This window comes from Manihot esculenta, chromosome 9 (genome assembly GCF_001659605.2).
Source record: "Manihot esculenta cultivar AM560-2 chromosome 9, M.esculenta_v8, whole genome shotgun sequence".
NCBI lineage: Eukaryota > Viridiplantae > Streptophyta > Magnoliopsida > Malpighiales > Euphorbiaceae > Manihot > Manihot esculenta.
In genome coordinates this window covers 36183911-36204430 of record NC_035169.2, presented here as the reverse complement: position 1 = coordinate 36204430, position 20520 = coordinate 36183911, and the positions used below count along the sequence as shown (strand labels likewise).

Genomic DNA, 20520 nt, shown 5'->3' with positions numbered 1-20520 from the left:
AACTAAGTTTCGTTGGCTTTTTATTGAAATAAATGCAATAAAAATAAATCAACTGAGCACCACAAGAAAGGAAGCCTTTTCTCCTTTCTAAAATCTTGCACCGCTTTCAACAATCTTCAGAAGGGATAAGGAGAGGATATTCAGGGGCTATCCTGTATTCTACTGAGATAACAACACTTTGACTGAAAAATCAAGTTGTTTATTTATTTAGTTCCCACCAAGAAGAAGTTAGACGCAATGCAGAAGGCTCCACCATGGAAATAGATGAAGATGGAAAGTTTTAATTGAGGGTAAATTGATCTTTTAAACTTTGATTAATAGGAGAAGCGCTCTTAATTGGATGGATATGTCTTAATAATTTACCCAAAATTTATGGCAACTTTACATGGATTTTTTTCCTCTTATTTTAAAGATGTTTGTACATACAAATTTAGAGGTTTTAATTTTTTTTGAAAATTATTAAAACTTATTTATGAATCTTGGTTTGGATTCTTTGCTAAATGATTTTTTTTTTTTTAATCATAACAACCTTGCCAAAATTCTAACTAAAAATCTACATTCTATTTTAAGACCTGACCCAATTAATAATTTATTAAATATATATGTATATAGATTAACATGTAATCATGATCATTTTGCTAATGAACTAGAGTGGAAAGGAACTGCCAGTTTTATCCTAAATTTAGGATTCCTCGGGTGACAGGAAAGATGAAGATAAAGTACGATCGTACCGGCCATTAATAAAGCCAGCAAAGATGCCTCCAGCGGCCATAACATAAGCAAGTATGGCATTCATGCCAATCCATTCGAATGGCAGAAATAGAAACCTCAATCCCCAAATATCAACCTGAAACGAAATTATAATTTATAACAGTTTAAAACAAAACTCCCCAACTCAGTACACAAAAAATGGTTCAATCAATATATATTCTTGTGCAGACTTGCTAATCAAACTTATGAACTGCATCACTACATGGGGTTCGCAGATAGTTTTGTGCAATTCCACAACAAGAACACTGAATCAATGGGCTTGGATAGACTAGTCATTTGGTCAAATACAGACATTCTACAATGATACAATCTACTGTTATGTAGAATAATCTGATATTCACAAGCATTTGTGAATCCCTACCCTCATAGAAAGCTAACTTTATAGTTGAACTACTTCGCTTGCAACTCTTAAATCCTCATCAAATGTCAGAAATCCAAGGTAATTATGGTTTTGCAACAGCAGTACACCAGATCATAGATGGCTGAGCCAATAAAAGCAGCTCCAGATGTTACACAGACATAGCTAAAAGTGTTCAGCTGTTTACTTATGGGAATCAGCATTTTCTCAGATAGCATTGTGAGACTAAAGGGACCAGGGGCTTATCAGGGACGCAAGTCCCATAGATCAAACACAAGTAAACCACAAGTACACATGCTCCCACCAGCCTGAAAATTTAGAAACAGGACCACTGAAGACTGATGAACAAATTAGGCAGTGATATAATCATTTTTAAATATGGAAATATAAACTTAACAGTACCAACAATATAGCTTGAACATAGAAAACCGGCCAGGAGACAGGTTCCTAGGTTTGTGTGTTCTGTAAGGATTTTCACCAGCGCCATTATTAGGTAAGCAAAAGCAATTCTCATGAAAGAATATGGAAAATTACTACGTAAATACATTTTCCTTCCAAACTAAATAAAGCGCCCATATAAGCAGCATAAAAATCAACATTACCTGGAGAACGCCACACCACCTTATTTGCTTCATGATCAACAACATAAGTCAGCTTGTCAGGACCATAAGAAAAACGTCCTACATAACACAATGAAATCAAATCACTGTCAAAGAAAGGGAGTGTAGACAAGTTGTTTTCTTTATTTGTTTCCTTCTTTCTTTGTTAAATATCCATTACAATCAAGCTCCGAATATAAAAGTACTCCATTATGATAATTTTTCTCAGGTTGACAACAACAATGTGCATAAGAAATCAAATTTCTCGTGGCATTTTGAGATGGAAAATGACACTACGAGATCCATTCTAATAATTATTTTACTTCTATGTAATATTAACATCAAAGGACAAACATAGGCCAAGTAAGTGCAAATCATAATCAACCGGAGGAATTTTAGAGTTCTGAAAATCACTTTTTTGAAAGCTTGACCCCAGCTTATTATTCCCTACAGAAAATAAAAAGTAATTTTGAAGGAAAAAAATACGAATTTTATAGCTGCAAATCTTTTAGAATGTCTTCCTATCAAAATGAAACGAAATAAAAAGGTGAAGAGACCTTAAGAGCAAGGGGAATGGCAATCAGGCCATCACAAGTACTAACAGAAAGAAGGCCATTAACATAATCAGCCAGATTGCAACCATTCCACGGTGCATGTCCAATCATTGGCCAATCATCAATACGACCCACACTAAATTTTTGCACAAGGGAAAACGGAGCATTTAAATTTAAGAATAAAATTAAAAATTAAAAAAAAGGGCCCAACCGGGTTCGAACCGGTGACCTCTTGATCTGCAGTCAAATGCTCTACCACTGAGCTATGGACCCATTTGCAGAATGTGGAATAATCTGATATTCACAAGCAGTTGTGAATCCCTACCCTCGTAGAAAGCTAACTTTATAGTTGAACTACTTCGCTTGCAACTCTTAAATCCTCATCAAATGTCAGAAATCCAAGGTAATTATGGTTTTGCAACAGCAGTACACCAGATCATAGATGGCTGAGCCAATAAAAGCAGCTCCAGATGTTACACAGACATAGCTAAAAGTGTTCAGCTGTTTACTTATGGGAATCAGCATTTTCTCAGATAGCATTGTGAGACTAAAGGGACCAGGGGCTTATCAGGGACGCAAGTCCCATAGATCAAACACAAGTAAACCACAAGTACACATGCTCCCACCAGCCTGAAAATTTAGAAACAGGACCACTGAAGACTGATGAACAAATTAGGCAGTGATATAATCATTTTTAAATATGGAAATATAAACTTAACAGTGCCAACAATATAGCTTGAACATAGAAAACCGGCCAGGAGACAGGTTCCTAGGTTTGTGTGTTCTGTAAGGATTTTCACCAGTGCCATTATTAGGTAAGCAAAAGCAATTCTCATGAAAGAATATGGAAAATTACTACGTAAATACATTTTCCTTCCAAACTAAATAAAGCGACCATATAAGCAACATAAAAATCAACATTACCTGGAGAACACCACACCACCTTATTTGCTTCATGATCAACAACATAAGTCAGCTTGTCAGGACCATGAGAAAAACGTCCTACATAACACAATGAAATCAAATCACTGTCAAAGAAAGGGAGTGTAGACAAGTTGTTTTCTTTATTTGTTTCCTTCTTTCTTTGTTAAATATCCATTACAATCAAGCTCCGAATATAAAAGTACTCCATTATGATAATTTTTCTCAGGTTGACAACAACAATGTGCATAAGAAATCAAATTTCTCGTGGCATTTTGAGATGGAAAATGACACTACGAGATCCATTCTAATAATTATTTTACTTCTACGTAATAGTAACATCAAAGGACAAACATAGGCCAAGTAAGTGCAAATCATAATCAACCGGAGGAATTTTAGAGTTCTGAAAATCACTTTTTTGAAAGCTTGACCCCAGCTTATTATTCCCTACAGAAAATAAAAAGTAATTTTGAAGGAAAAAAATACGAATTTTATAGCTGCAAATCTTTTAGAATGTCTTCCTATCAAAATGAAACGAAATAAAAAGGTGAAGAGACCTTAAGAGCAAGGGGAATGGCAATCAGGCCATCACAAGTACTAACAGAAAGAAGGCCATTAACATAATCAGCCAGATTGCAACCATTCCACGGTGCATGTCCAATCATTGGCCAATCATCAATACGACCCACACTAAATTTTTGCACAAGGGAAAACGGAGCATTTAAATTTAAGAATAAAATTAAAAATTAAAAAAAAAAGGGCCCAACCGGGTTCGAACCGGTGACCTCTTGATCTGCAGTCAAATGCTCTACCACTGAGCTATGGACCCATTTGCAGAATGTGGAATAATCTGATATTCACAAGCAGTTGTGAATCCCTACCCTCGTAGAAAGCTAACTTTATAGTTGAACTACTTCGCTTGCAACTCTTAAATCTTCATCAAATGTCAGAAATCCAAGGTAATTATGGTTTTGCAACAGCAGTACACCAGATCATAGATGGCTGAGCCAATAAAAGCAGCTCCAGATGTTACACAGACATAGCTAAAAGTGTTCAGCTGTTTACTTATGGGAATCAGCATTTTCTCAGATAGCATTGTGAGACTTAAGGGACCAGGGGCTTATCAGGGATGCAAGTCCCATAGATCAAACACAAGTAAACCACAAGCATACATGCTCCCACTAGCCTGAAAATTTAGAAACAGGACCACTGAAGACAGATGAACAAATCAGGCAGTGATATAATCATTTTTAAATATGGAAATATAAACTTACCAGTGCCAACAATATAGCTTGAACATAGAAAACCGGCCAGGAGACGGGTTCCTAGATTTTGTGTGTTTTGTAAGGAATTTCACCAGTGCCATTATTAGGTAAGCAAAAGCAATTCTCAAGAAAGAATATGGAAAATTACTACGTAAATACATTTTCCTTCCAAACTAAATAAAGCGACCATATAAGCAACATAAAAATCAACATTACCTGGAGAACGCCACACCACCTTATTTGCTTCATGATCAACAACATAAGTCAGCTTGTCAGGACCATGAGAAAAACGTCCTACATAACACAATGAAATCAAATCACTGTCAAAGAAAGGGAGTGTAGACAAGTTGTTTTCTTTATTTGTTTCCTTCTTTCTTTGTTAAATATCCATTACAATCAAGCTCCGAATATAAAAGTACTCTATTATGATAATTATTCTCAGGTTGACAAAAACAATGTGCATAAGAAATCAAATTTCTCGTGGCATTTTGAGATGGAAAATGACACTACGAGATCCATTCTAATAATTATTTTACTTCTATGTAATAGTAACATCAAAGGACAAACATAGGCCAAGTAAGTGCAAATCATAATCAACAGGAGGAATTTTAGAGTTCTGAAAATCACTTTTTTGAAAGCTTGACCCCAGCTTATTATTCCCGACAGAAAATAAAAAGTAATTTTGAAGGAAAAAAATACGAATTTTATAGCTGCAAATCTTTTAGAATGTCTTCCTATCAAAATGAAACGAAATAAAAAGGTGAAGAGACCTTAAGAGCAAGAGGAAAGGCAATCAGGCCATCACAAGTGCTAACAGAAAGAAGGCCATTAACATAATCAGCCAGATTGCAACCATTCCACGGTGCATGTCCAATCATTGGCCATTCTCATCCAGCATCATCAACCAGAGTCATGAACTGCAATTCACAATACATAAATCATCAATATGACCCACATTAAATTTTTGCACAAGGGAAAACAGAGCATTTAAATTTAAGAATAAAATTAAAAATTAAAAAAAAAAAGGGCCCAACCAGGTTCGAACTGGTGACCTCTTGATCTGCAGTCAAATGCTCTACCACTGAGCTATGGACCCATTTGCAGAATGCTGCAGAAGACTATCAACACCTCCAAAGAATTGATACACACATGGAAAGAAGAGAAAGAGACATTGTACATGGCTTAGCACAATCACAAAAGTTCAAACTAGTAGACTTTTGAGAGAGAGAGAAAGAGACCGCCATGGCTAGGTGCCGGAAGATATCAAGGGAAACGATATGCCCGGCCTTATAGAGTGTTTGCTCAGAAATGTCAGCTTCGGCTGCTAAAAGAAGGTGGTGTTGAGGAGCATCAGCTTTCATTTCAGCCATTTGTTGAGAGCTTAGAATGAGCTGCTGCTACTACTACTACTACTAGTTGACTTGGTAGCACAAGGAGAAGATACAGAGAAAGAAAGAAGCTTCTACACTTAAACCTCGCCTTGCTTTCCATTTATACAGAGATTTTTTTATTGGTAGCTGATAACATATAAAATATGACCCCATCTAAGATCAAGACACATGTATGACACCACAGTACCTGTACCAAATTATCACCAGGAAGGTCTTCAGTTCGAACCCAAAACCAATTATACCACAAAAAAAAGCACAAAGTAATTATCAACATTCAACTTCAAATTGAAAATTTCCCATTCAGGAGGACCTTTTTTCCCATATAAAACAAGAACCTGTTTGAATTGAGCAAGTTTGCTTGCAAGTTATACAGAACAGTTTTAGGAACTAGCTCTAATCCGAGTTTAAAAGATCCATATAATCCAGAAAAGCAGTTCCGATTACCACTTCAGCAAAATATACATCAAATGAGATACTTAAAGCTTCCAATAAATTCCTTGGCTATCCAAGACGCCTGCAATGATACCCAGAAGAGGATCTCAGAATGATAACTCAAGAGCAGAATGCCAAACTCCAATGAATACACTCCTTTTAACCGAATAAATCTACCAGAGATGGATTGAATTTTACCAACATATATATAGATTAAAATGTAATGTAATAAAGAACTAAATGAAGAAAACAAGAAGGATGGTTTTATTTCTGGTTATTGGGGCTCATGAATGCACTCATTGTTAATTTTGTAACCAATAATAGAGGTCCTTGTATGCATTTGCACCTGAAGTTCATTATGAGCATTTTGCTAATGAACCCTGAAGGGTGGCAAGGAACTGCCAATTTCTTTTAAGGCCATCCATCCTTTACCCTAAAATTTAGGATTCCTCAGGATAACAAGAAAGATGAACATAAAGGTATTAAGATGTACTATTGTACCAGCCATTAATTAGGCCAGCAAAGATGCCTCCAGCAGCCATAACATAAACAAGCATGGCATTCATGCCAATCCATTCAAATGGCAGAAATAGACACCTCAATCCCCAAATATCAACCTGAAAACGGAAGTAAAACCAATTTCAGCTCATATCATAATTTATAACAGTTTAAAGCCAAACTCCCCACCTCAGTACATCAAAAATGGTTGGTTCAATATGTATTCTTGTGCAGACTTGCTAATCAAACTAATGAACTGCATCACTACACGGGCCAACATGGGTTTCGCAGATAATTTTGTGCAATACCATTACAAGAACACTGAATTAATGGGCTTGAATAGACTAGTCATTTGCTAAAAAACAGAGATACTACAATGATACAATCTACTGTTATGATGAGTAATTTGATATTCACAAGCATTTCTGAATCCCCCCCCCATAGAACGCTAATTTTATAGTTCAACTTCTTCGCTTGCAACTCTTAAATCCTCATCAAATGTCAAAAAGTAAATCTTAGAGAAAAAAAAAAAACGAATTTTGTAGCTGCAAAAATCTTTTAGAATGTGTTCCTATCAAAATGAAACTAAAGAATAAGGTGAAGAGACCTTAAGAGAGGGATGGCCTGTACTAACAGAAAGAAGGGCATAACAAAATCAGCCAGATTGCAACCATTCCACGGTGCAGCATGTCCAATGGTTGGCCATTCTCATCCACCATCATCAACTGCAATTCACAACACATAAATCAATTAAAAATTAAAGAAAGGGCCCAACCGGGTTCGAACCGGTGACCTCTTGATCTGCAGTCAAATGCTCTACCACTGAGCTATGGACCCGTTGGATAAATACTGCAGAAAGAAGTTATAGAACGAGGTACGCGGCCGCAAAACCTAGAACTGGCTACAACGATAAACAGCTAATGTCGTTAGAGTTTTGAGAGAGAGAGAGAGAGAGATACCCCCAAAGGCGAGGCCTCGAAAGATGTCAAGGAAAACGACATGCCCCGCCTCGTGGAGAGTTTGCTCGGAAATATCGGCTTTGGCTACTATAAGAAGGTGGTGGTAGCATCGCCCTTCATTTCCGCCATTTGTTGAGAGCTCAGAACGAGCTACTACTGCTACTAGTTGACTAGTAGCACGAGGAGAAGATAGAGATGAATAAAGAAGCTCTTACACTTAAAACTTCGCCTTGCTTCCCATTTATACTCGGATTTTTTTGTTAGTTGCCATTCCACTCCGTTGTCCCTTACCTCCTATGGTTAAATTTACAGTATATAATGATTTTTTTATTAAAATTTATTTTTTACTAATTTTTATAATATACAATAATTATTATTAAATAGATATTTTTTAAATAACTTAATCAAATTTTAAAATATAAGTGACGAACAATTACTTCATAATCATTTTTTTCCATCTTTAGTCTATCGTATTTCAATGACTATTTCCAAGTAGTCATGCAATTGTCCAGTCTTGTATAATTTGAGTTTTAAATATAACTATCCATCTACCTGTTCTTGTCATTTCTGTTTGAATTATTGATGAGAGAATTATTTTTTAAAATATATTACAATTAAACATCATTAAAAAATTATTTTAAATTAAATTTAATATTTTACCAATAAAATCCATCCATCCTGGATCCAGTTCTGTTAAACAACGCGTTCAATGAACTCTAAAGATCTTTTCTTTCAATTTTCTGAAACTGAGGTATTACTTCATATCATCAAAAACACCATGTTGTCATAAAGACCTAATGCAAGCTCGAAATATAAATTCTACACAAGGAAACCTTTTAATTTAGAGTTTTACTGCTCATAGATATTCTAATAATGTTTCTTCTATATTTTACTTCACAATCTTGATCAGCTACTGGTACAGCAAGTTCCCTCCAGCTCTGCTTTGTAACATGCATCTCAACTTTGTCAAAATTTGCAACAAAACTACCTTCATCGCGGCCCCGGACCACAATCACTAAGACTCTAATCTGGATTAACCACGACCGCGTCCTCCACCTGTTCCATGGAGAAAAGTTGATGCTCATGGTAGACAAACAAAAAAGTGAAACTTCTTTCGTGTTTGCTATTTCTAAATGCACATGTGCACTGCACAGTTTGGTATGAATTGACCAAGGTTTCTTACAATATAGGCAACTGCAAGGACAACTAACGCGTTGCATGGAAAGCACCAATCCAGAAAGAAACTGGGTGTTTTGTTGGATTTCATATGAGGTGTTAGCTATGTGCAAAAAGCACCTCTTACAATTAAATTCAGAATACAACCTAAGCATTTGTCAGGACACATATCACTTATCGAGGAATTAATTGAGATCTGATGTAGTTGATCCTTCTTCCATAATAGAGATGACAAGTACTAAGAGATTACCTTTATTAGGACCAGTCTTGCCTGCAGGCCCTCCTTTGCCCCGGCCACCACCTGAGCCTTTGGCACCTCCATCATCTATACCACGCCCAATGCCTTTTGCTTGCCTTCCACCGGTGCCTTCCTCCCTACCTCTTCCCCTTCCACGGCCCACCCCAGGTGGCTTCCTATCTGGAAAAGTGACAAGACTCGTTAATTTATAGAATAGGTCACCCAAAGATTACAACATATACCCCATAAATTCGCATAATATCCTACATCTTTATTTTAATTTTAGCTTTAATAAAACTAAAAAACCTCTGATTTGTTCTCACTACTCACTAAACCAAAATTCAAGTGTGGGGACACACTATTAACAGTATTCTGGGCTTTCAGCTGAAGTACAAAATCAGCAGAGCAATATCAATAATTGGATGAGGTGAAAAAGGAGTCACCCTCCAAAAACCTTTTTCACCATATCTGCTCCAGGGACACGGGTTTGTTGAAAGCAAATCTATGGTTAAATTACATCAACAAGAAACATCCACCTCAGCTGTAATGAACCAAACTTAACCAGAAACCATACCATAGCGGCTCTTGGTCTCTTCCTGAACTTTATCAATCACCTGCAATCCAAAGCTGATACCCATGGTCAAGAGATGCAGAATGGTAGTTAAAGCCACAAAATGCAAGGCATGCTAAAATTAAATTATGAGAACACTCCATAAACATCCCACTCGATTGAGTAATTAAAACATAAATGGACTTGCGAAGACCTGATCAGATCCCTTCTTCTCACCCCCCCCCCCTTTGTTTTTGCTCCTTTTTCATTTTTCTTTTTCCTTTCATCGAGATAAATGGGTCTAATGAAATTATCGCTAACTACTCTACATCTTAAGCGCATTATCTATTTGCAAAACGAATAAAAGGAAGCAGGACAAAGATGGAGCTAGAGCCAGGCATGACAAAAATGAAAATGGTAGAGGCAGCACATGTCCTAATGTACTCAACTCAACTAAACCCCAGTCCTAAACAAGCTGGTTTCATATTTGATATTTTCTTCATCATTCTGCTTGAGTCTAAGTTTTCTATTAATAACATGTGATCTAGTCGATCCACTTTTCAGCAATTGCATTCACATATTCTTATGCACAAAGTAACTTTCATTATTGTTTCACATAGCTTATACAGGGTAAACAAACTTTAAGACAATAACTCTGGTCAGCCAGCAACCAATCTCAAAGTGATCATCAGAGGATGCACTTCTACACAAGGCATATTGTCTAATGCTCGGATAAAGTTACACAAGAGGCCATCAGCATGTCTCTAGAGGAACAGCTAACACAAGCTTTGAAGACATTGCCTTGTGGAGCACATCTTTGTCTGATTTGGCTAAGCAACATCATTCCAGAGAAGATGATATTTTGACCCTACGAATGTCAAAGTTCAAAAGGATGTCATATGTACAGAAGTGAGCAAATGTAATTTTGATTGAGCAAATAAACAAAAATTACCTCATCTGGGACTCGCAGATACTTAATTGTATTTCCACGGATGTAACATTCTGGCATTCTCCAAAACCTATCTCCATCCTACATTATGGCTTTAATCCTTAGAAGTTAGATGGGGACAATGAAGCACAAAAAGGTACAACGTTATATAGACTCATAATTCTTTATTGGTTCAGGAGTGAATTACCTTTGAGGTGCAAATGACTTCACGAAGGTGAATATTCATCCAAGTATCACAATTCACCAAATGCCCATTATAAGTTTCTCCATTCTTAAGCTCCACCAACTACACAAAAGCACGAATATTCAACAAGAATAAGAGAACTCACCATTCCGCTGCATATTAATCATTCAACTAGCTTTATGGAAAACAAAAGGAAAAGAAAGCAAGCTACAGTTACATGTTTTCTGGTAACATTTTGATATTAATTCAAGATACCCAACTTAGCATTTTGCTTCTGCAAAGGCAAAGCCATATTTGCAATGTTTTACTATCACAAAAACCTAATGGTTGCTATTTTGTTTTTCAGGACCACAAGTAATTTGTTAAGAATTTACAATTGGTAGGATCAATTACATTTTCTTTCGACATTTCCTATTGAAAAAAAAAATTGGAAATTTGAGATTGAAGGTAAAATTATCTCAAATGGAGTAAAAAAAATTATATTTTTACCATGGGATGCCCCTGAGCGGTCTTTAGCAAAGAAAGAGGAAGCTGAAATGTAAACAACAAAAATAAACAAATAAACAACAAACAAACAAAAAGCTTACAAAAGAAAGAATCAAAACGCTAAATTTCCGAACAGAGTTTAATGAAAGCGAGTAACAAGTATACCATCTTCTTAGAAAAGCAAAACAAACAATAACCTGCAAAACAACAAACGATTTAATTTAAGGAATTAGAATGTAGAAAGGAGCAGAGAAAATAAAAGTTACTTTAAAACCTACATACTTGCTTGAATGCAGAGAAAATGAGAGACATAAAGTGGAAGCTAACTCACAAGACTAAATCTCCGCTCAACAAAACCTAATAAATTAACGAGCGAAGCTGTAGCTATGGTTGGTTATTGAAAGAGAGGCCATAGAACTAAGAAACAAATATTAGGGTTTACGTCTAGGAACTAAACAACACGTAGACAGTAAGCGGTGGGCAAATACAGTAGGTAGTGACGTGTCCGACTAGGTTGACCAATTCAACGGAGTTAAAGAAAAAAGCATTTTTTTTCTTGACGTTAATGGTATGATATTATTTATTTATTCACATAAATATATATCTTTTATAAAAATAAGTTTGAAAAAAAAATAAAAATTGTATGTTTACATAAATTAATTTAAAAAGCATAAATATAAATAATTCAACTTTATATATTAAATATATTAACTTTTAATTATATACTTTTTTATCGTAAAATTCATTCCTTGAGGCTTACAAGCAGCCTTTAAGAACTTCAAGGCCCAAACCACATAAAAGCCCACTAAGGCCTGTAAAGTAGTCCATGGTGGATTTAAGGAGAAGGCCAGTAAGCATGATTCTGCCTAGTATTAATTTGTAGACCACATAGACATCGGGTTCCGTTGTCGTCCAGCGGTTAGGATGTCTGGCTTTCACCCATGATAACCTGTTGGATGTGCACGTGTCCAAGCATTAGTATGAAACTATGCACAATTCGGTTCAACAATAATCTAAAACAATCCGACTGAAAGATCATTGAATTAGACTATGTTAGATCAAATTAAATCATGTGTCAACCGATTAAACTTAATTTCATGTAAATACTTTCTCATTTGGTTGTCTCTTGTCATTTCTAATAGCCTCTCTGTCTCCACAGCATTTTCATATTAATTATTAATAAATAATTTTAATTTTTATCATTATATCACATAAAATGCTATATTATTATACTAATTTTTAAAAAATATATATCAATATTTTCACTATTCATTCATTTATCTTAAATAATAAAAATTCATTCAATTTTCAAAATTTTAAACTTATTACTTTGCTTTTTATTTTTTTATTTTTTGAAAATTTACTTTGCTTTTTAATTGGATCATCTATTATATTATCTTTTTATACTCACATTAATAATCACTAAGCTACCTATGTAACACCAAACAATGAAGTAACGCTCTTTCTTTAGGTCTCACGTAGATTTGCCTTTAGAAAGACCGATTCTGACATTAACATTGTGAACATGATGACAGGGAGCATCTCTTGAATAACGGGTCAAAAGTTAATAATTCTTAAACGACCGATTGAAAGAAAGAAAAAATCATTTTAAATAATACAATCCAATACAGTGTTGGATTTAAACCAAAATTATCGGGGTGGTTGGTGTTAAATTGGTTGGAGTGATCAGGTCTATGCATTAATATTGCAGAATTTTCCATTTAAAACCACAAGGGGAAAAAAATTATCATTAACAACAAAGCTGTACACAACTTGTAATGAATGGTACAAGACGACAACTAGCACAGCGAATGGCCAAATTACTATAATCAAAGGAAGGGAAACATAAGAAGGAAAGCAAGCAAAGCAACTCTCAGAACTCAGAAGAAGTTGTAGACTCAGGACTCAAGACACCAATAAACCAGCATCTCAGGGTCACACCCCCCTCAGGCACTGCAGTGCATATACTCTCAGCATGACATTACTCACATTCCAATTCCAACTTCCTTCTCAATATGCAAATGATCCGACTTGTTAGGATATCAGTAATCCAATTTTACAAGGCCACTTGGTGTATATTTCTAGCATTGTTACTCATTTTCCAATTCCAAGTTCCTTCTGGATGTCTCTAGTAAGACTGAATTGTGAAGTGTTGTGCCATGGGAATAAGGTGCGAGTGACTGGAAGCTTCCTTCGCAAATCCTGCAAAATGCCATAACCGCTAAAGATCAAGTATTTATGACTACTGCCACAAATCTCCTTCCAACATAAGAATTATATATTCACATTTGGCAAGAAGGATGCACATTAGGCTAAATGCAAAATAAAGGATAAAAAGTGAAGCTCTCCTTTATTCTAATCTCTCCTTTATGAGGTATTTTCACTATTCAATAATGCTATCGTCTTACCTTGAAAGTGGTATCTGGCAGATTTGAATAGGATGCCTGTCAAATAAAACTGTTAGTGTAGGAAGTAGGAACACAAAAATACAGGTATTTAACTGTAGAAAGACACATTTGACAACCTCAAGAGATGCTAGGTATTCTGCTTCATGGTGGCGAATAATGTTGGCTATAGAATGCGCAGATTCTTCAGGGGCCTGAGCAGAAAAACAACAAAAGATCAACCAACTTTTCAATCTTTTTTTCAGCCTTTTATTTACCACGATTAGCAATAACCTGATTTCAAAGAAAAAAAGGTAGAAAAAGTATTTCACCAGGATCTTAAAACTGAGAGCATAATTCTTTGTCACAAAGTTAGTCAGAGAAGTGTAAACTGAAGATGCAAGAATGTATCTTGAAAGTGAGAGCATAATTCTGGCGCAAAAGTTTATGGATGCAAGTCAAAGTGAAGCATAGACTGGGAACAAGTACAAACCAGTGAGAAATGTAGCACATGTTAGCTGCTTGATATATTCTTCTGCCGGTATGTATAGAAACCACCGCATGTGAAACTTACGAATCGAGAACACTACTATTCTAAGACCAAAGATAGAAAGAACAGCTAGCCCTCTAAAACCAAAAATGGACAGGGTACTTTGCAATAAAATACTGGACAATGACCAGTGTTGATTCAAAGGTCATCCACCACAGATAACCTTACTGGATGCAAGACGACAACCATGTTATAAACTTTAATTATTAGCAACTCTGATATCCATTTCCAAAATTCTAAGATGTAGTAGTGCCCATGGTGTCACAACTTACATATATTCTCTTCAAAATATGTGATTCATAATCATGCTGGCTTGATGTATAATGCTTTGAAAAACATACTTCATTCTCAATATATAAAAGAAAGCACAATTAAAGGGGTAAAAGAATAAAGAACTCATGGATGTTGTAACAACCTGAAACTTAGTTTCAACTTTACATTCATTTTTTGCATCCAACTGAACATTTCCCTCTTCAAAATAATGGGCACCAACCTGGGAAAAAAGGCAGCAAGGGAGGGGTGGGGGATTAGATAATCAAGTTACATACGTGAAGAGCATATAAATCAAAATAAGATCATGAAAAGTTAACAAAGAATACCTGTATCTTGCCTCTTATTACAAGAACTTGGACTTCATCCTTGAACTCAATATTCCACACCGAGCGCCAGCTTCCATTGCTGCACAATATCCAAAAAAAAAAATCAGACGATGCACACTAAAATGGTACAAATTTCAGCATATAAACTGGGAAGCCTGCAATAGTAAAATATGAATATCCAAGTGAAAAATGATGCCAAACAGAGTGGCATAAAAGCAGTTAATAATAAGTGTTTTGAGTACTTATACAGTGCACACACCAGAAATTCTTTGGGCTCTGTTTAACAGCAGAGATCACCACAACAAGCTCAAAATTAGATCCTGGTCCCTCCACATCTTTTCCATTAACACAGTACACAGAACAGACTCCCTTTGGATAAGCTTCACCAACATATTTAAGCATTTCTGCATCTAGAGCATAACTGCCACACAAAATTGATTCAATAATATAAGAAAATGAAAAGTGAGGCATAAAAAACAACTGCTACCAACTTTCTATGTGCCATAAACGAATCATAGTTCTGCTATATTTTCTTTTCTATGTGCCACAAATTAATCATAGTTCTGCTATATTTTCTTGCAAGTAGATTTATGCCCGAAAGTCACAAAATAATCATACAATTCTAACCCAAATCACCATAAGCATGCACAGAATATAAAAGAATTAAGCAGCAAGTTAAAATGAAACTCAAACAAGAATGAAGTTAAAAATTAATTTAACAGTTGAGTCCTCAGAATCCTTTCAGAAATCTGTTTGTAACAGGAAGGTTAGAGAATAATAGAAAGTAAGTCTTGAACCAAAGTGGGAACTCATATAATGCATAATTGTTCACAGTTAGCTATGGCTAAAATTAAATTGATAAAAAAATGAATTGAAAATAAATCGACTAATTAAAATTATGAGCTACTTAAACAAGACAAAAGGCACCCACTTAGGGACTTAATCAATAAAGTCGAATGACAATACAAATTGGAAAAAATAAAATCCAGTAACAGATATTCAAATTGAAGAATTTGCATACTTGTGCTCCTCTTTTAACAACCAAGAAACTCAGAAGCATACCGATATTCCTCTATATAAGGTGATGGAAGTTCCTCATCAACTGCAGGTCTTGCCTCTGTACAAACCTGAATCAATTTAGCAAATCATGATATAAAAGATGCGCAATGATAAAACCAAAAACAATTTTCTTTGTTTATTCAGTTTGACAAGTATCTAAACAAAAATAGTGTAGGTAGATAATCGAGAAGTAGCAGAACTTACTTGCTTCACATGGTTAACTGTAGCCACCTGGGCATCTCTAGGATCAAGATACTCATTCTTATCAAGCTCATTATAAGGTGTAATCAACACCTAAAGTACACAATTCCAACAGAGACAAAACAATAAGTTTTACTTCCAACCAAGTGCTATGAATATAAAACCAGGGTTCTGAACGAATAGATCTATAATTGCAATAAAGAAGATAAACGATTCAAAAATTCAGATTGAACAGTGTAAAAATTCAAGTGTTAAGAAAAAACGAAAGGAAATCATGAAAAAAATCTTTACATCTCCGCTTCTATCAGGTAATTCGAGGGAAATCAAGTGAGATTTGTTGTATAGAGGGAATGCCTCTTGAGCTGCCTCGTTGTATACTCTCTCGTCATTCAAAACCGATTTCAAATCTGCAAAAACCGCCATAAATTTAATAACATTCGGCCCAAAAAAAAAAAGAAGGAATTCATCCAGAAATTGTTAAGTACAGTATTGCGTGATATAGAAATGAGACCTTTAGCTATATATTGGATTTCACCGGCGGGGGAGTTGAGAAGGAACCATTTGGCGATCTCTTTCTTTTGCTTGTCGCTAAGCTCCGAGTCATAGTATTCCTCTTCCGCCATTGTTGTCTACCTTCTCTTGTTTCAATACATCGAAGAAGAAATGGAAGCTATAGGATACAGATTTGAAAAGGAATCACAGAGAGAGGGAGCGGTGTGTGATCTGTAAAGGCAAGTTTTGGGGGTGTGAGTGCGAGTATAGATGTTGGATAAGTGGGGTCGGAGCTTCAGATGATCGTGACCGTTCAACTGTAAAATCATACGTGATCGCTTTGCGTTGCCGTTTTCGGAATAAACGGCATGTACTCCTGCGTTTTTGCCACGGCCTTTTATATTGTTTTGTTGGAAGATTAACTAATTTAGTTTAAGTTAAAATCAAGTAATGTTTAGTATTATTAATTTGATTTTTTTTTTTCATATAAATTAGGTCAAAATTATTGTGTTTTATATTGGGCAGTTTTCTGACGTTAAATAGATGGTCCAGCAAAGCAGGCTCAGCCCATAAAATACATTGCGCTCGACCCGAATAGGAGTTCGCCGGCACAACGACGCCAATAATCGCGAACCGAACTACATTGTCGGATCAATTCAGGAACCGACCCGGTCCAAATATCTAAAACCCTAGTATTTATTAGCCTTTTTGTTACTTCTTATCCCTCTTCTGCTTCTGCCTTGGCCGGAGTTCAGTTCTGTGCTCGTTGGATGCAAGTCTTTGTTTCTGGTTTGTCTTTATGTTGCTGTGTTTGCTTTTAGTTTAATTTTCCGTTCTTCTGTCTTCACCATAATTTTTCAAAATTCATCTTGAGTTGTTAGCTATTATTATTTTATGTTCTCAATTTACCAAACTTTGTGAAGTTCATCTTGATTTGTTAGCTATTATTATTTTATTTTCTCAATATATCAAACTTGAGAGTAGTTTACGAGTAGTTTCTGGCCGTGTTGATGCTCTGTTTGCTTAATGCTGTTGTTGGAGGGTTAGGTCACTCGTTTGATGATTAAAAATCAGTAAGCCAGTAAAATGCTTGCAATGCAATAAAAAACCAATTCTAAGTTCCCTTTTCTCACTCTATTCTGGCGGTGATTCTGTTTGGGCTTTAGTTTACTTGACTGGCTATGTTTGTGGTTTACCCATGTTAATTTAGAGCTTATGAGATCTAGGTATCTATTTTTTAAGTTTTTGATAGAGGAAGGTTTCATCATGTATGGTCTTATCCATATTTTTTCATTGATGGTTATTCATTTGAGTCTTTATAGTGTGGAGTTCTAGATTATGCCTTTTGTGGTCTTAACACTGCTAGCTTGGATTCTTTCTTAATGATTAGAAATGGCTGAAGAAACTAAGGCAGCAGCTATTATCCCTGAATCTGTGTTGAAGAAAAGGAAGAGAAGCGAGGAATGGGCTTTGTTGAAGAACCAAGAACTGAAGGTGAAGAAGGAAAAAAATGCTGAAAGTAGAAAGATAATCTTCAAGAGGGCTGAGCAATATGGCAAAGAATACAGAGAAAAGGTAAGTGACGAAAGTTTATGTGCAAATAAAGTAGCTTCCCTATTCACTACTGTGTGATTCAACTGTCATCTCTATTCTCTTTTTTTCTTTGTTTTATGAATTTTTTTTTCCACTGGATATATATTGTAGGAAAGAGAGTTGATAAGGTTGAAAAGGGAAGCCAAACTGAAAGGAGGATTTTATGTTGAACCAGAGGCCAAACTACTTTTCATTATTCGCATCCGTGGGTAAGCTTATAGTTTTCACTTTTGAAACATATTTGTGGAAATAGCTTTCTATCCCTGGTTCATACATGATAATGTTTCTGCATTAAATGATGGCCTCTTTCTCAAAAAATTCCTCCTTGGTTCTTTACAGTATCTTTGTTCCTAAACATTCTTTATTGTTGCTTTACAGTATAAATGCAATGGACCCAAAGACAAGAAAAATTTTGCAACTTTTGCGGCTGAGACAGGTAATGTATAATGGCATTTACTATCTAAATAAAAGGTGAAATGAACTGAAAAAAAAAGTTCTTTTATGCAGTTTTCTCACTGATTTGGGCGCCAGACATTCTGATCCCATTTATATTCTCGAAGAGTCTTAATTCCTTGAAACTTTTGTGACAGATATTTAATGGTGTGTTCCTCAAAGTAAACAAAGCAACCATGAACATGCTGCACAAGGTTGAACCATATGTGACTTATGGGTAAGTCAGGTTAATCTGTCATATGTGAAGCAGACTTGCTTGTTTTTAACATTTGTTGATTTTCTATTATTACCTCTGGAAGACCCGGTCTTTGATAAAATGCCAGCTCAACAATGAATTATTTGCTTTCTGAAAACAAATATATGTGCCTAAGTTTTATGTTTGTACACTTCTGTCTTACTTTGCAGGTATCCTAATCTTAAAAGTGTGCGTGAATTGATTTATAAGAGGGGTTATGGGAAACTAAATAAACAGAGGATTGCTCTCACTGATAATTCCATCATTGAACAGGTAGCTTGTTACTGATCAGTTGATCTATATCTTTTATTTCTGTGCATTCTTCCATCATTCTGTGCGTGAATAATGTAATACTTTCTGTATCTGCAGGCTTTGGGAAATTTTGGAATTATTTGCATGGAAGATTTGATTCATGAGATCATGACTGTGGGGCCTCATTTCAAGGAGGCAAATAACTTTCTTTGGCCATTTAAACTGAGTGCACCATCTGGAGGTTTGGAGAAGAAAAGAAACCATTATGTGGAGGGTGGTGATGCTGGAAATCGCGAGGATTACATCAATGAGCTCATCAGGAGGATGAATTAGATCCTATTATCTTTGCTTTAATTATTTTGGTTAAGCGCTAGACTCAGTTTTGCAATCACTAGGAAGTGTTGAGATTTGAGAGTACTTCCCAACTAAAACATTATTTTCTGTACCTTGTTTTGAATTGCTCAAGAGATATAAAAATTGTTATGTTTTACTATTTATTTAGTACACAGCTGCATTGCAGTTCATTTGATACTTGCCCTATTTCTAGGGTTTAATGATTATTTCTTTCTGGTAGAAACATAGTATCTTGTTTGCACCGTTAGTTTCTCTCCTTTGAGGTAATCTTGTTAGCACCATACTCAAAATTACTGCAATGTGCTTGTAAACATCTTCTATTGATACACACTGCCGCTTGCATAAAATTTGATGAGTCCATGCACAAGGAGAGTAACTAGTCTATGTGAATACTGAATATATAAAATAGTTAAATAAGCTTATTTAATGCAAGGTTAGTGTGAAATGTTTCGTTGTAATTTTATCCTTTTCTTTTGTCCATGTCTTTTATATAATAGCCATAATTAGAGACAATAAATTAGTTTTCTTTTATTTATTTATCTATTTATTTTTTAAACAAGTTTCATTTAGCGCACGTATAATTTACTATATTGTGTAAAGTATATATGTATGTCATTAGAAACCCAAACAGTGATGTTCTAATTGATTTTGGGAATTTTTTTTTTACTTTGTCAGAGATTTTGGGAGGTAAAAGGTACGAATTTCAGCCTTATTCATGCAACGAAGTTGGTGGATTTGTGTGGCCATATATTAATACTATAGAGTTAAAATAATAATAATTATATTTATCCAAAACATACTATTTGCAAATAAATCAAATACTATCGCTCGTACAGTTCTTTAATATAATAAAACATGACTTCACTTACTTGAAACATCAAAAGTAAACCGATCTATAATTGAATTTGAACCTTAAGACGATCAGCAAAATTTTACAGGAACTAATATCTTTGCTCAGAACATATAAATTGTTCCCACTACAAGGCATATCACCTTCCACACAGGTCTTTAAAGTCA

The 20520-nt window shown here is 35.3% G+C and overlaps 3 protein-coding genes and 5 non-coding genes across 12 annotated transcripts; 1 reads left to right on the top strand and 7 right to left on the bottom strand.

Moving 5' to 3' along the window:
* Window positions 1-899: 899 nt before the first annotated feature.
* On the bottom strand, window positions 900-11808 carry LOC110623449 (probable U6 snRNA-associated Sm-like protein LSm4). Of its 5 annotated transcripts, none has more exons than XM_043960028.1 (17): window positions 11663-11808; window positions 11497-11528; window positions 11335-11376; window positions 10849-10947; window positions 10665-10742; window positions 9737-9776; window positions 9175-9342; window positions 7749-8804; window positions 7397-7514; window positions 5503-6908; window positions 5239-5385; window positions 4478-4762; window positions 3207-4389; window positions 2494-3066; window positions 1732-1809; window positions 1532-1591; window positions 900-1437 (listed from the first exon to the last, which is right to left on the bottom strand). In XM_043960028.1, exons 2-8 carry the CDS (start codon window positions 11497-11499, stop codon window positions 8782-8784), a joined length of 453 nt encoding a protein of 150 aa, XP_043815963.1. In that variant the 5' UTR covers window positions 11500-11528; window positions 11663-11808; the 3' UTR covers window positions 900-1437; window positions 1532-1591; window positions 1732-1809; window positions 2494-3066; window positions 3207-4389; window positions 4478-4762; window positions 5239-5385; window positions 5503-6908; window positions 7397-7514; window positions 7749-8781. The 5 variants fall into 5 exon arrangements, with proteins under 5 accessions (XP_043815963.1, XP_043815962.1, XP_043815964.1 ...); XM_043960027.1 differs by having other exon boundaries at window positions 11614-11805; XM_043960029.1 differs by lacking the exons at window positions 900-1437; window positions 1532-1591; window positions 1732-1809; ... (5 more) ...; window positions 7397-7514; window positions 7749-8804 and having other exon boundaries at window positions 9274-9342; window positions 9486-10580; window positions 11614-11793.
* Window positions 2484-2555, bottom strand: TRNAC-GCA. The gene has a single exon. It is a non-coding gene; the product is annotated as a tRNA-Cys (tRNA).
* TRNAC-GCA lies at window positions 3961-4032 on the bottom strand. The gene has a single exon. It is a non-coding gene; the product is annotated as a tRNA-Cys (tRNA).
* TRNAC-GCA lies at window positions 5493-5564 on the bottom strand. Its single transcript has one exon. It is a non-coding gene; the product is annotated as a tRNA-Cys (tRNA).
* TRNAC-GCA lies at window positions 7555-7626 on the bottom strand. The gene has a single exon. It is a non-coding gene; the product is annotated as a tRNA-Cys (tRNA).
* LOC122724736 lies at window positions 10476-10561 on the bottom strand. Its single transcript, XR_006352189.1, has one exon. It is a non-coding gene; the product is annotated as a small nucleolar RNA snoR127 (small nucleolar RNA).
* Window positions 11809-13051: 1243 nt separating the features above from the next.
* On the bottom strand, window positions 13052-16862 carry LOC110621971 (F-actin-capping protein subunit alpha). The gene is made up of 10 exons (XM_021766290.2): window positions 16636-16862; window positions 16416-16531; window positions 16128-16217; window positions 15927-15991; window positions 15124-15285; window positions 14865-14943; window positions 14681-14758; window positions 13856-13930; window positions 13740-13775; window positions 13052-13533 (listed from the first exon to the last, which is right to left on the bottom strand). The coding sequence occupies exons 1-10, from the start codon at window positions 16745-16747 to the stop codon at window positions 13426-13428; spliced, it is 921 nt and encodes a 306-aa protein (XP_021621982.1). The 5' UTR covers window positions 16748-16862; the 3' UTR covers window positions 13052-13425.
* Window positions 16863-17252: 390 nt separating this feature from the next.
* On the top strand, window positions 17253-19642 carry LOC110621982 (60S ribosomal protein L7-2). Its single transcript, XM_021766304.2, has 7 exons — window positions 17253-17405; window positions 18007-18191; window positions 18321-18418; window positions 18588-18645; window positions 18800-18879; window positions 19068-19170; window positions 19267-19642. Exons 1-7 carry the CDS (start codon window positions 17387-17389, stop codon window positions 19480-19482), a joined length of 759 nt encoding a protein of 252 aa, XP_021621996.1. The 5' UTR covers window positions 17253-17386; the 3' UTR covers window positions 19483-19642.
* Window positions 19643-20520: the final 878 nt, after the last annotated feature.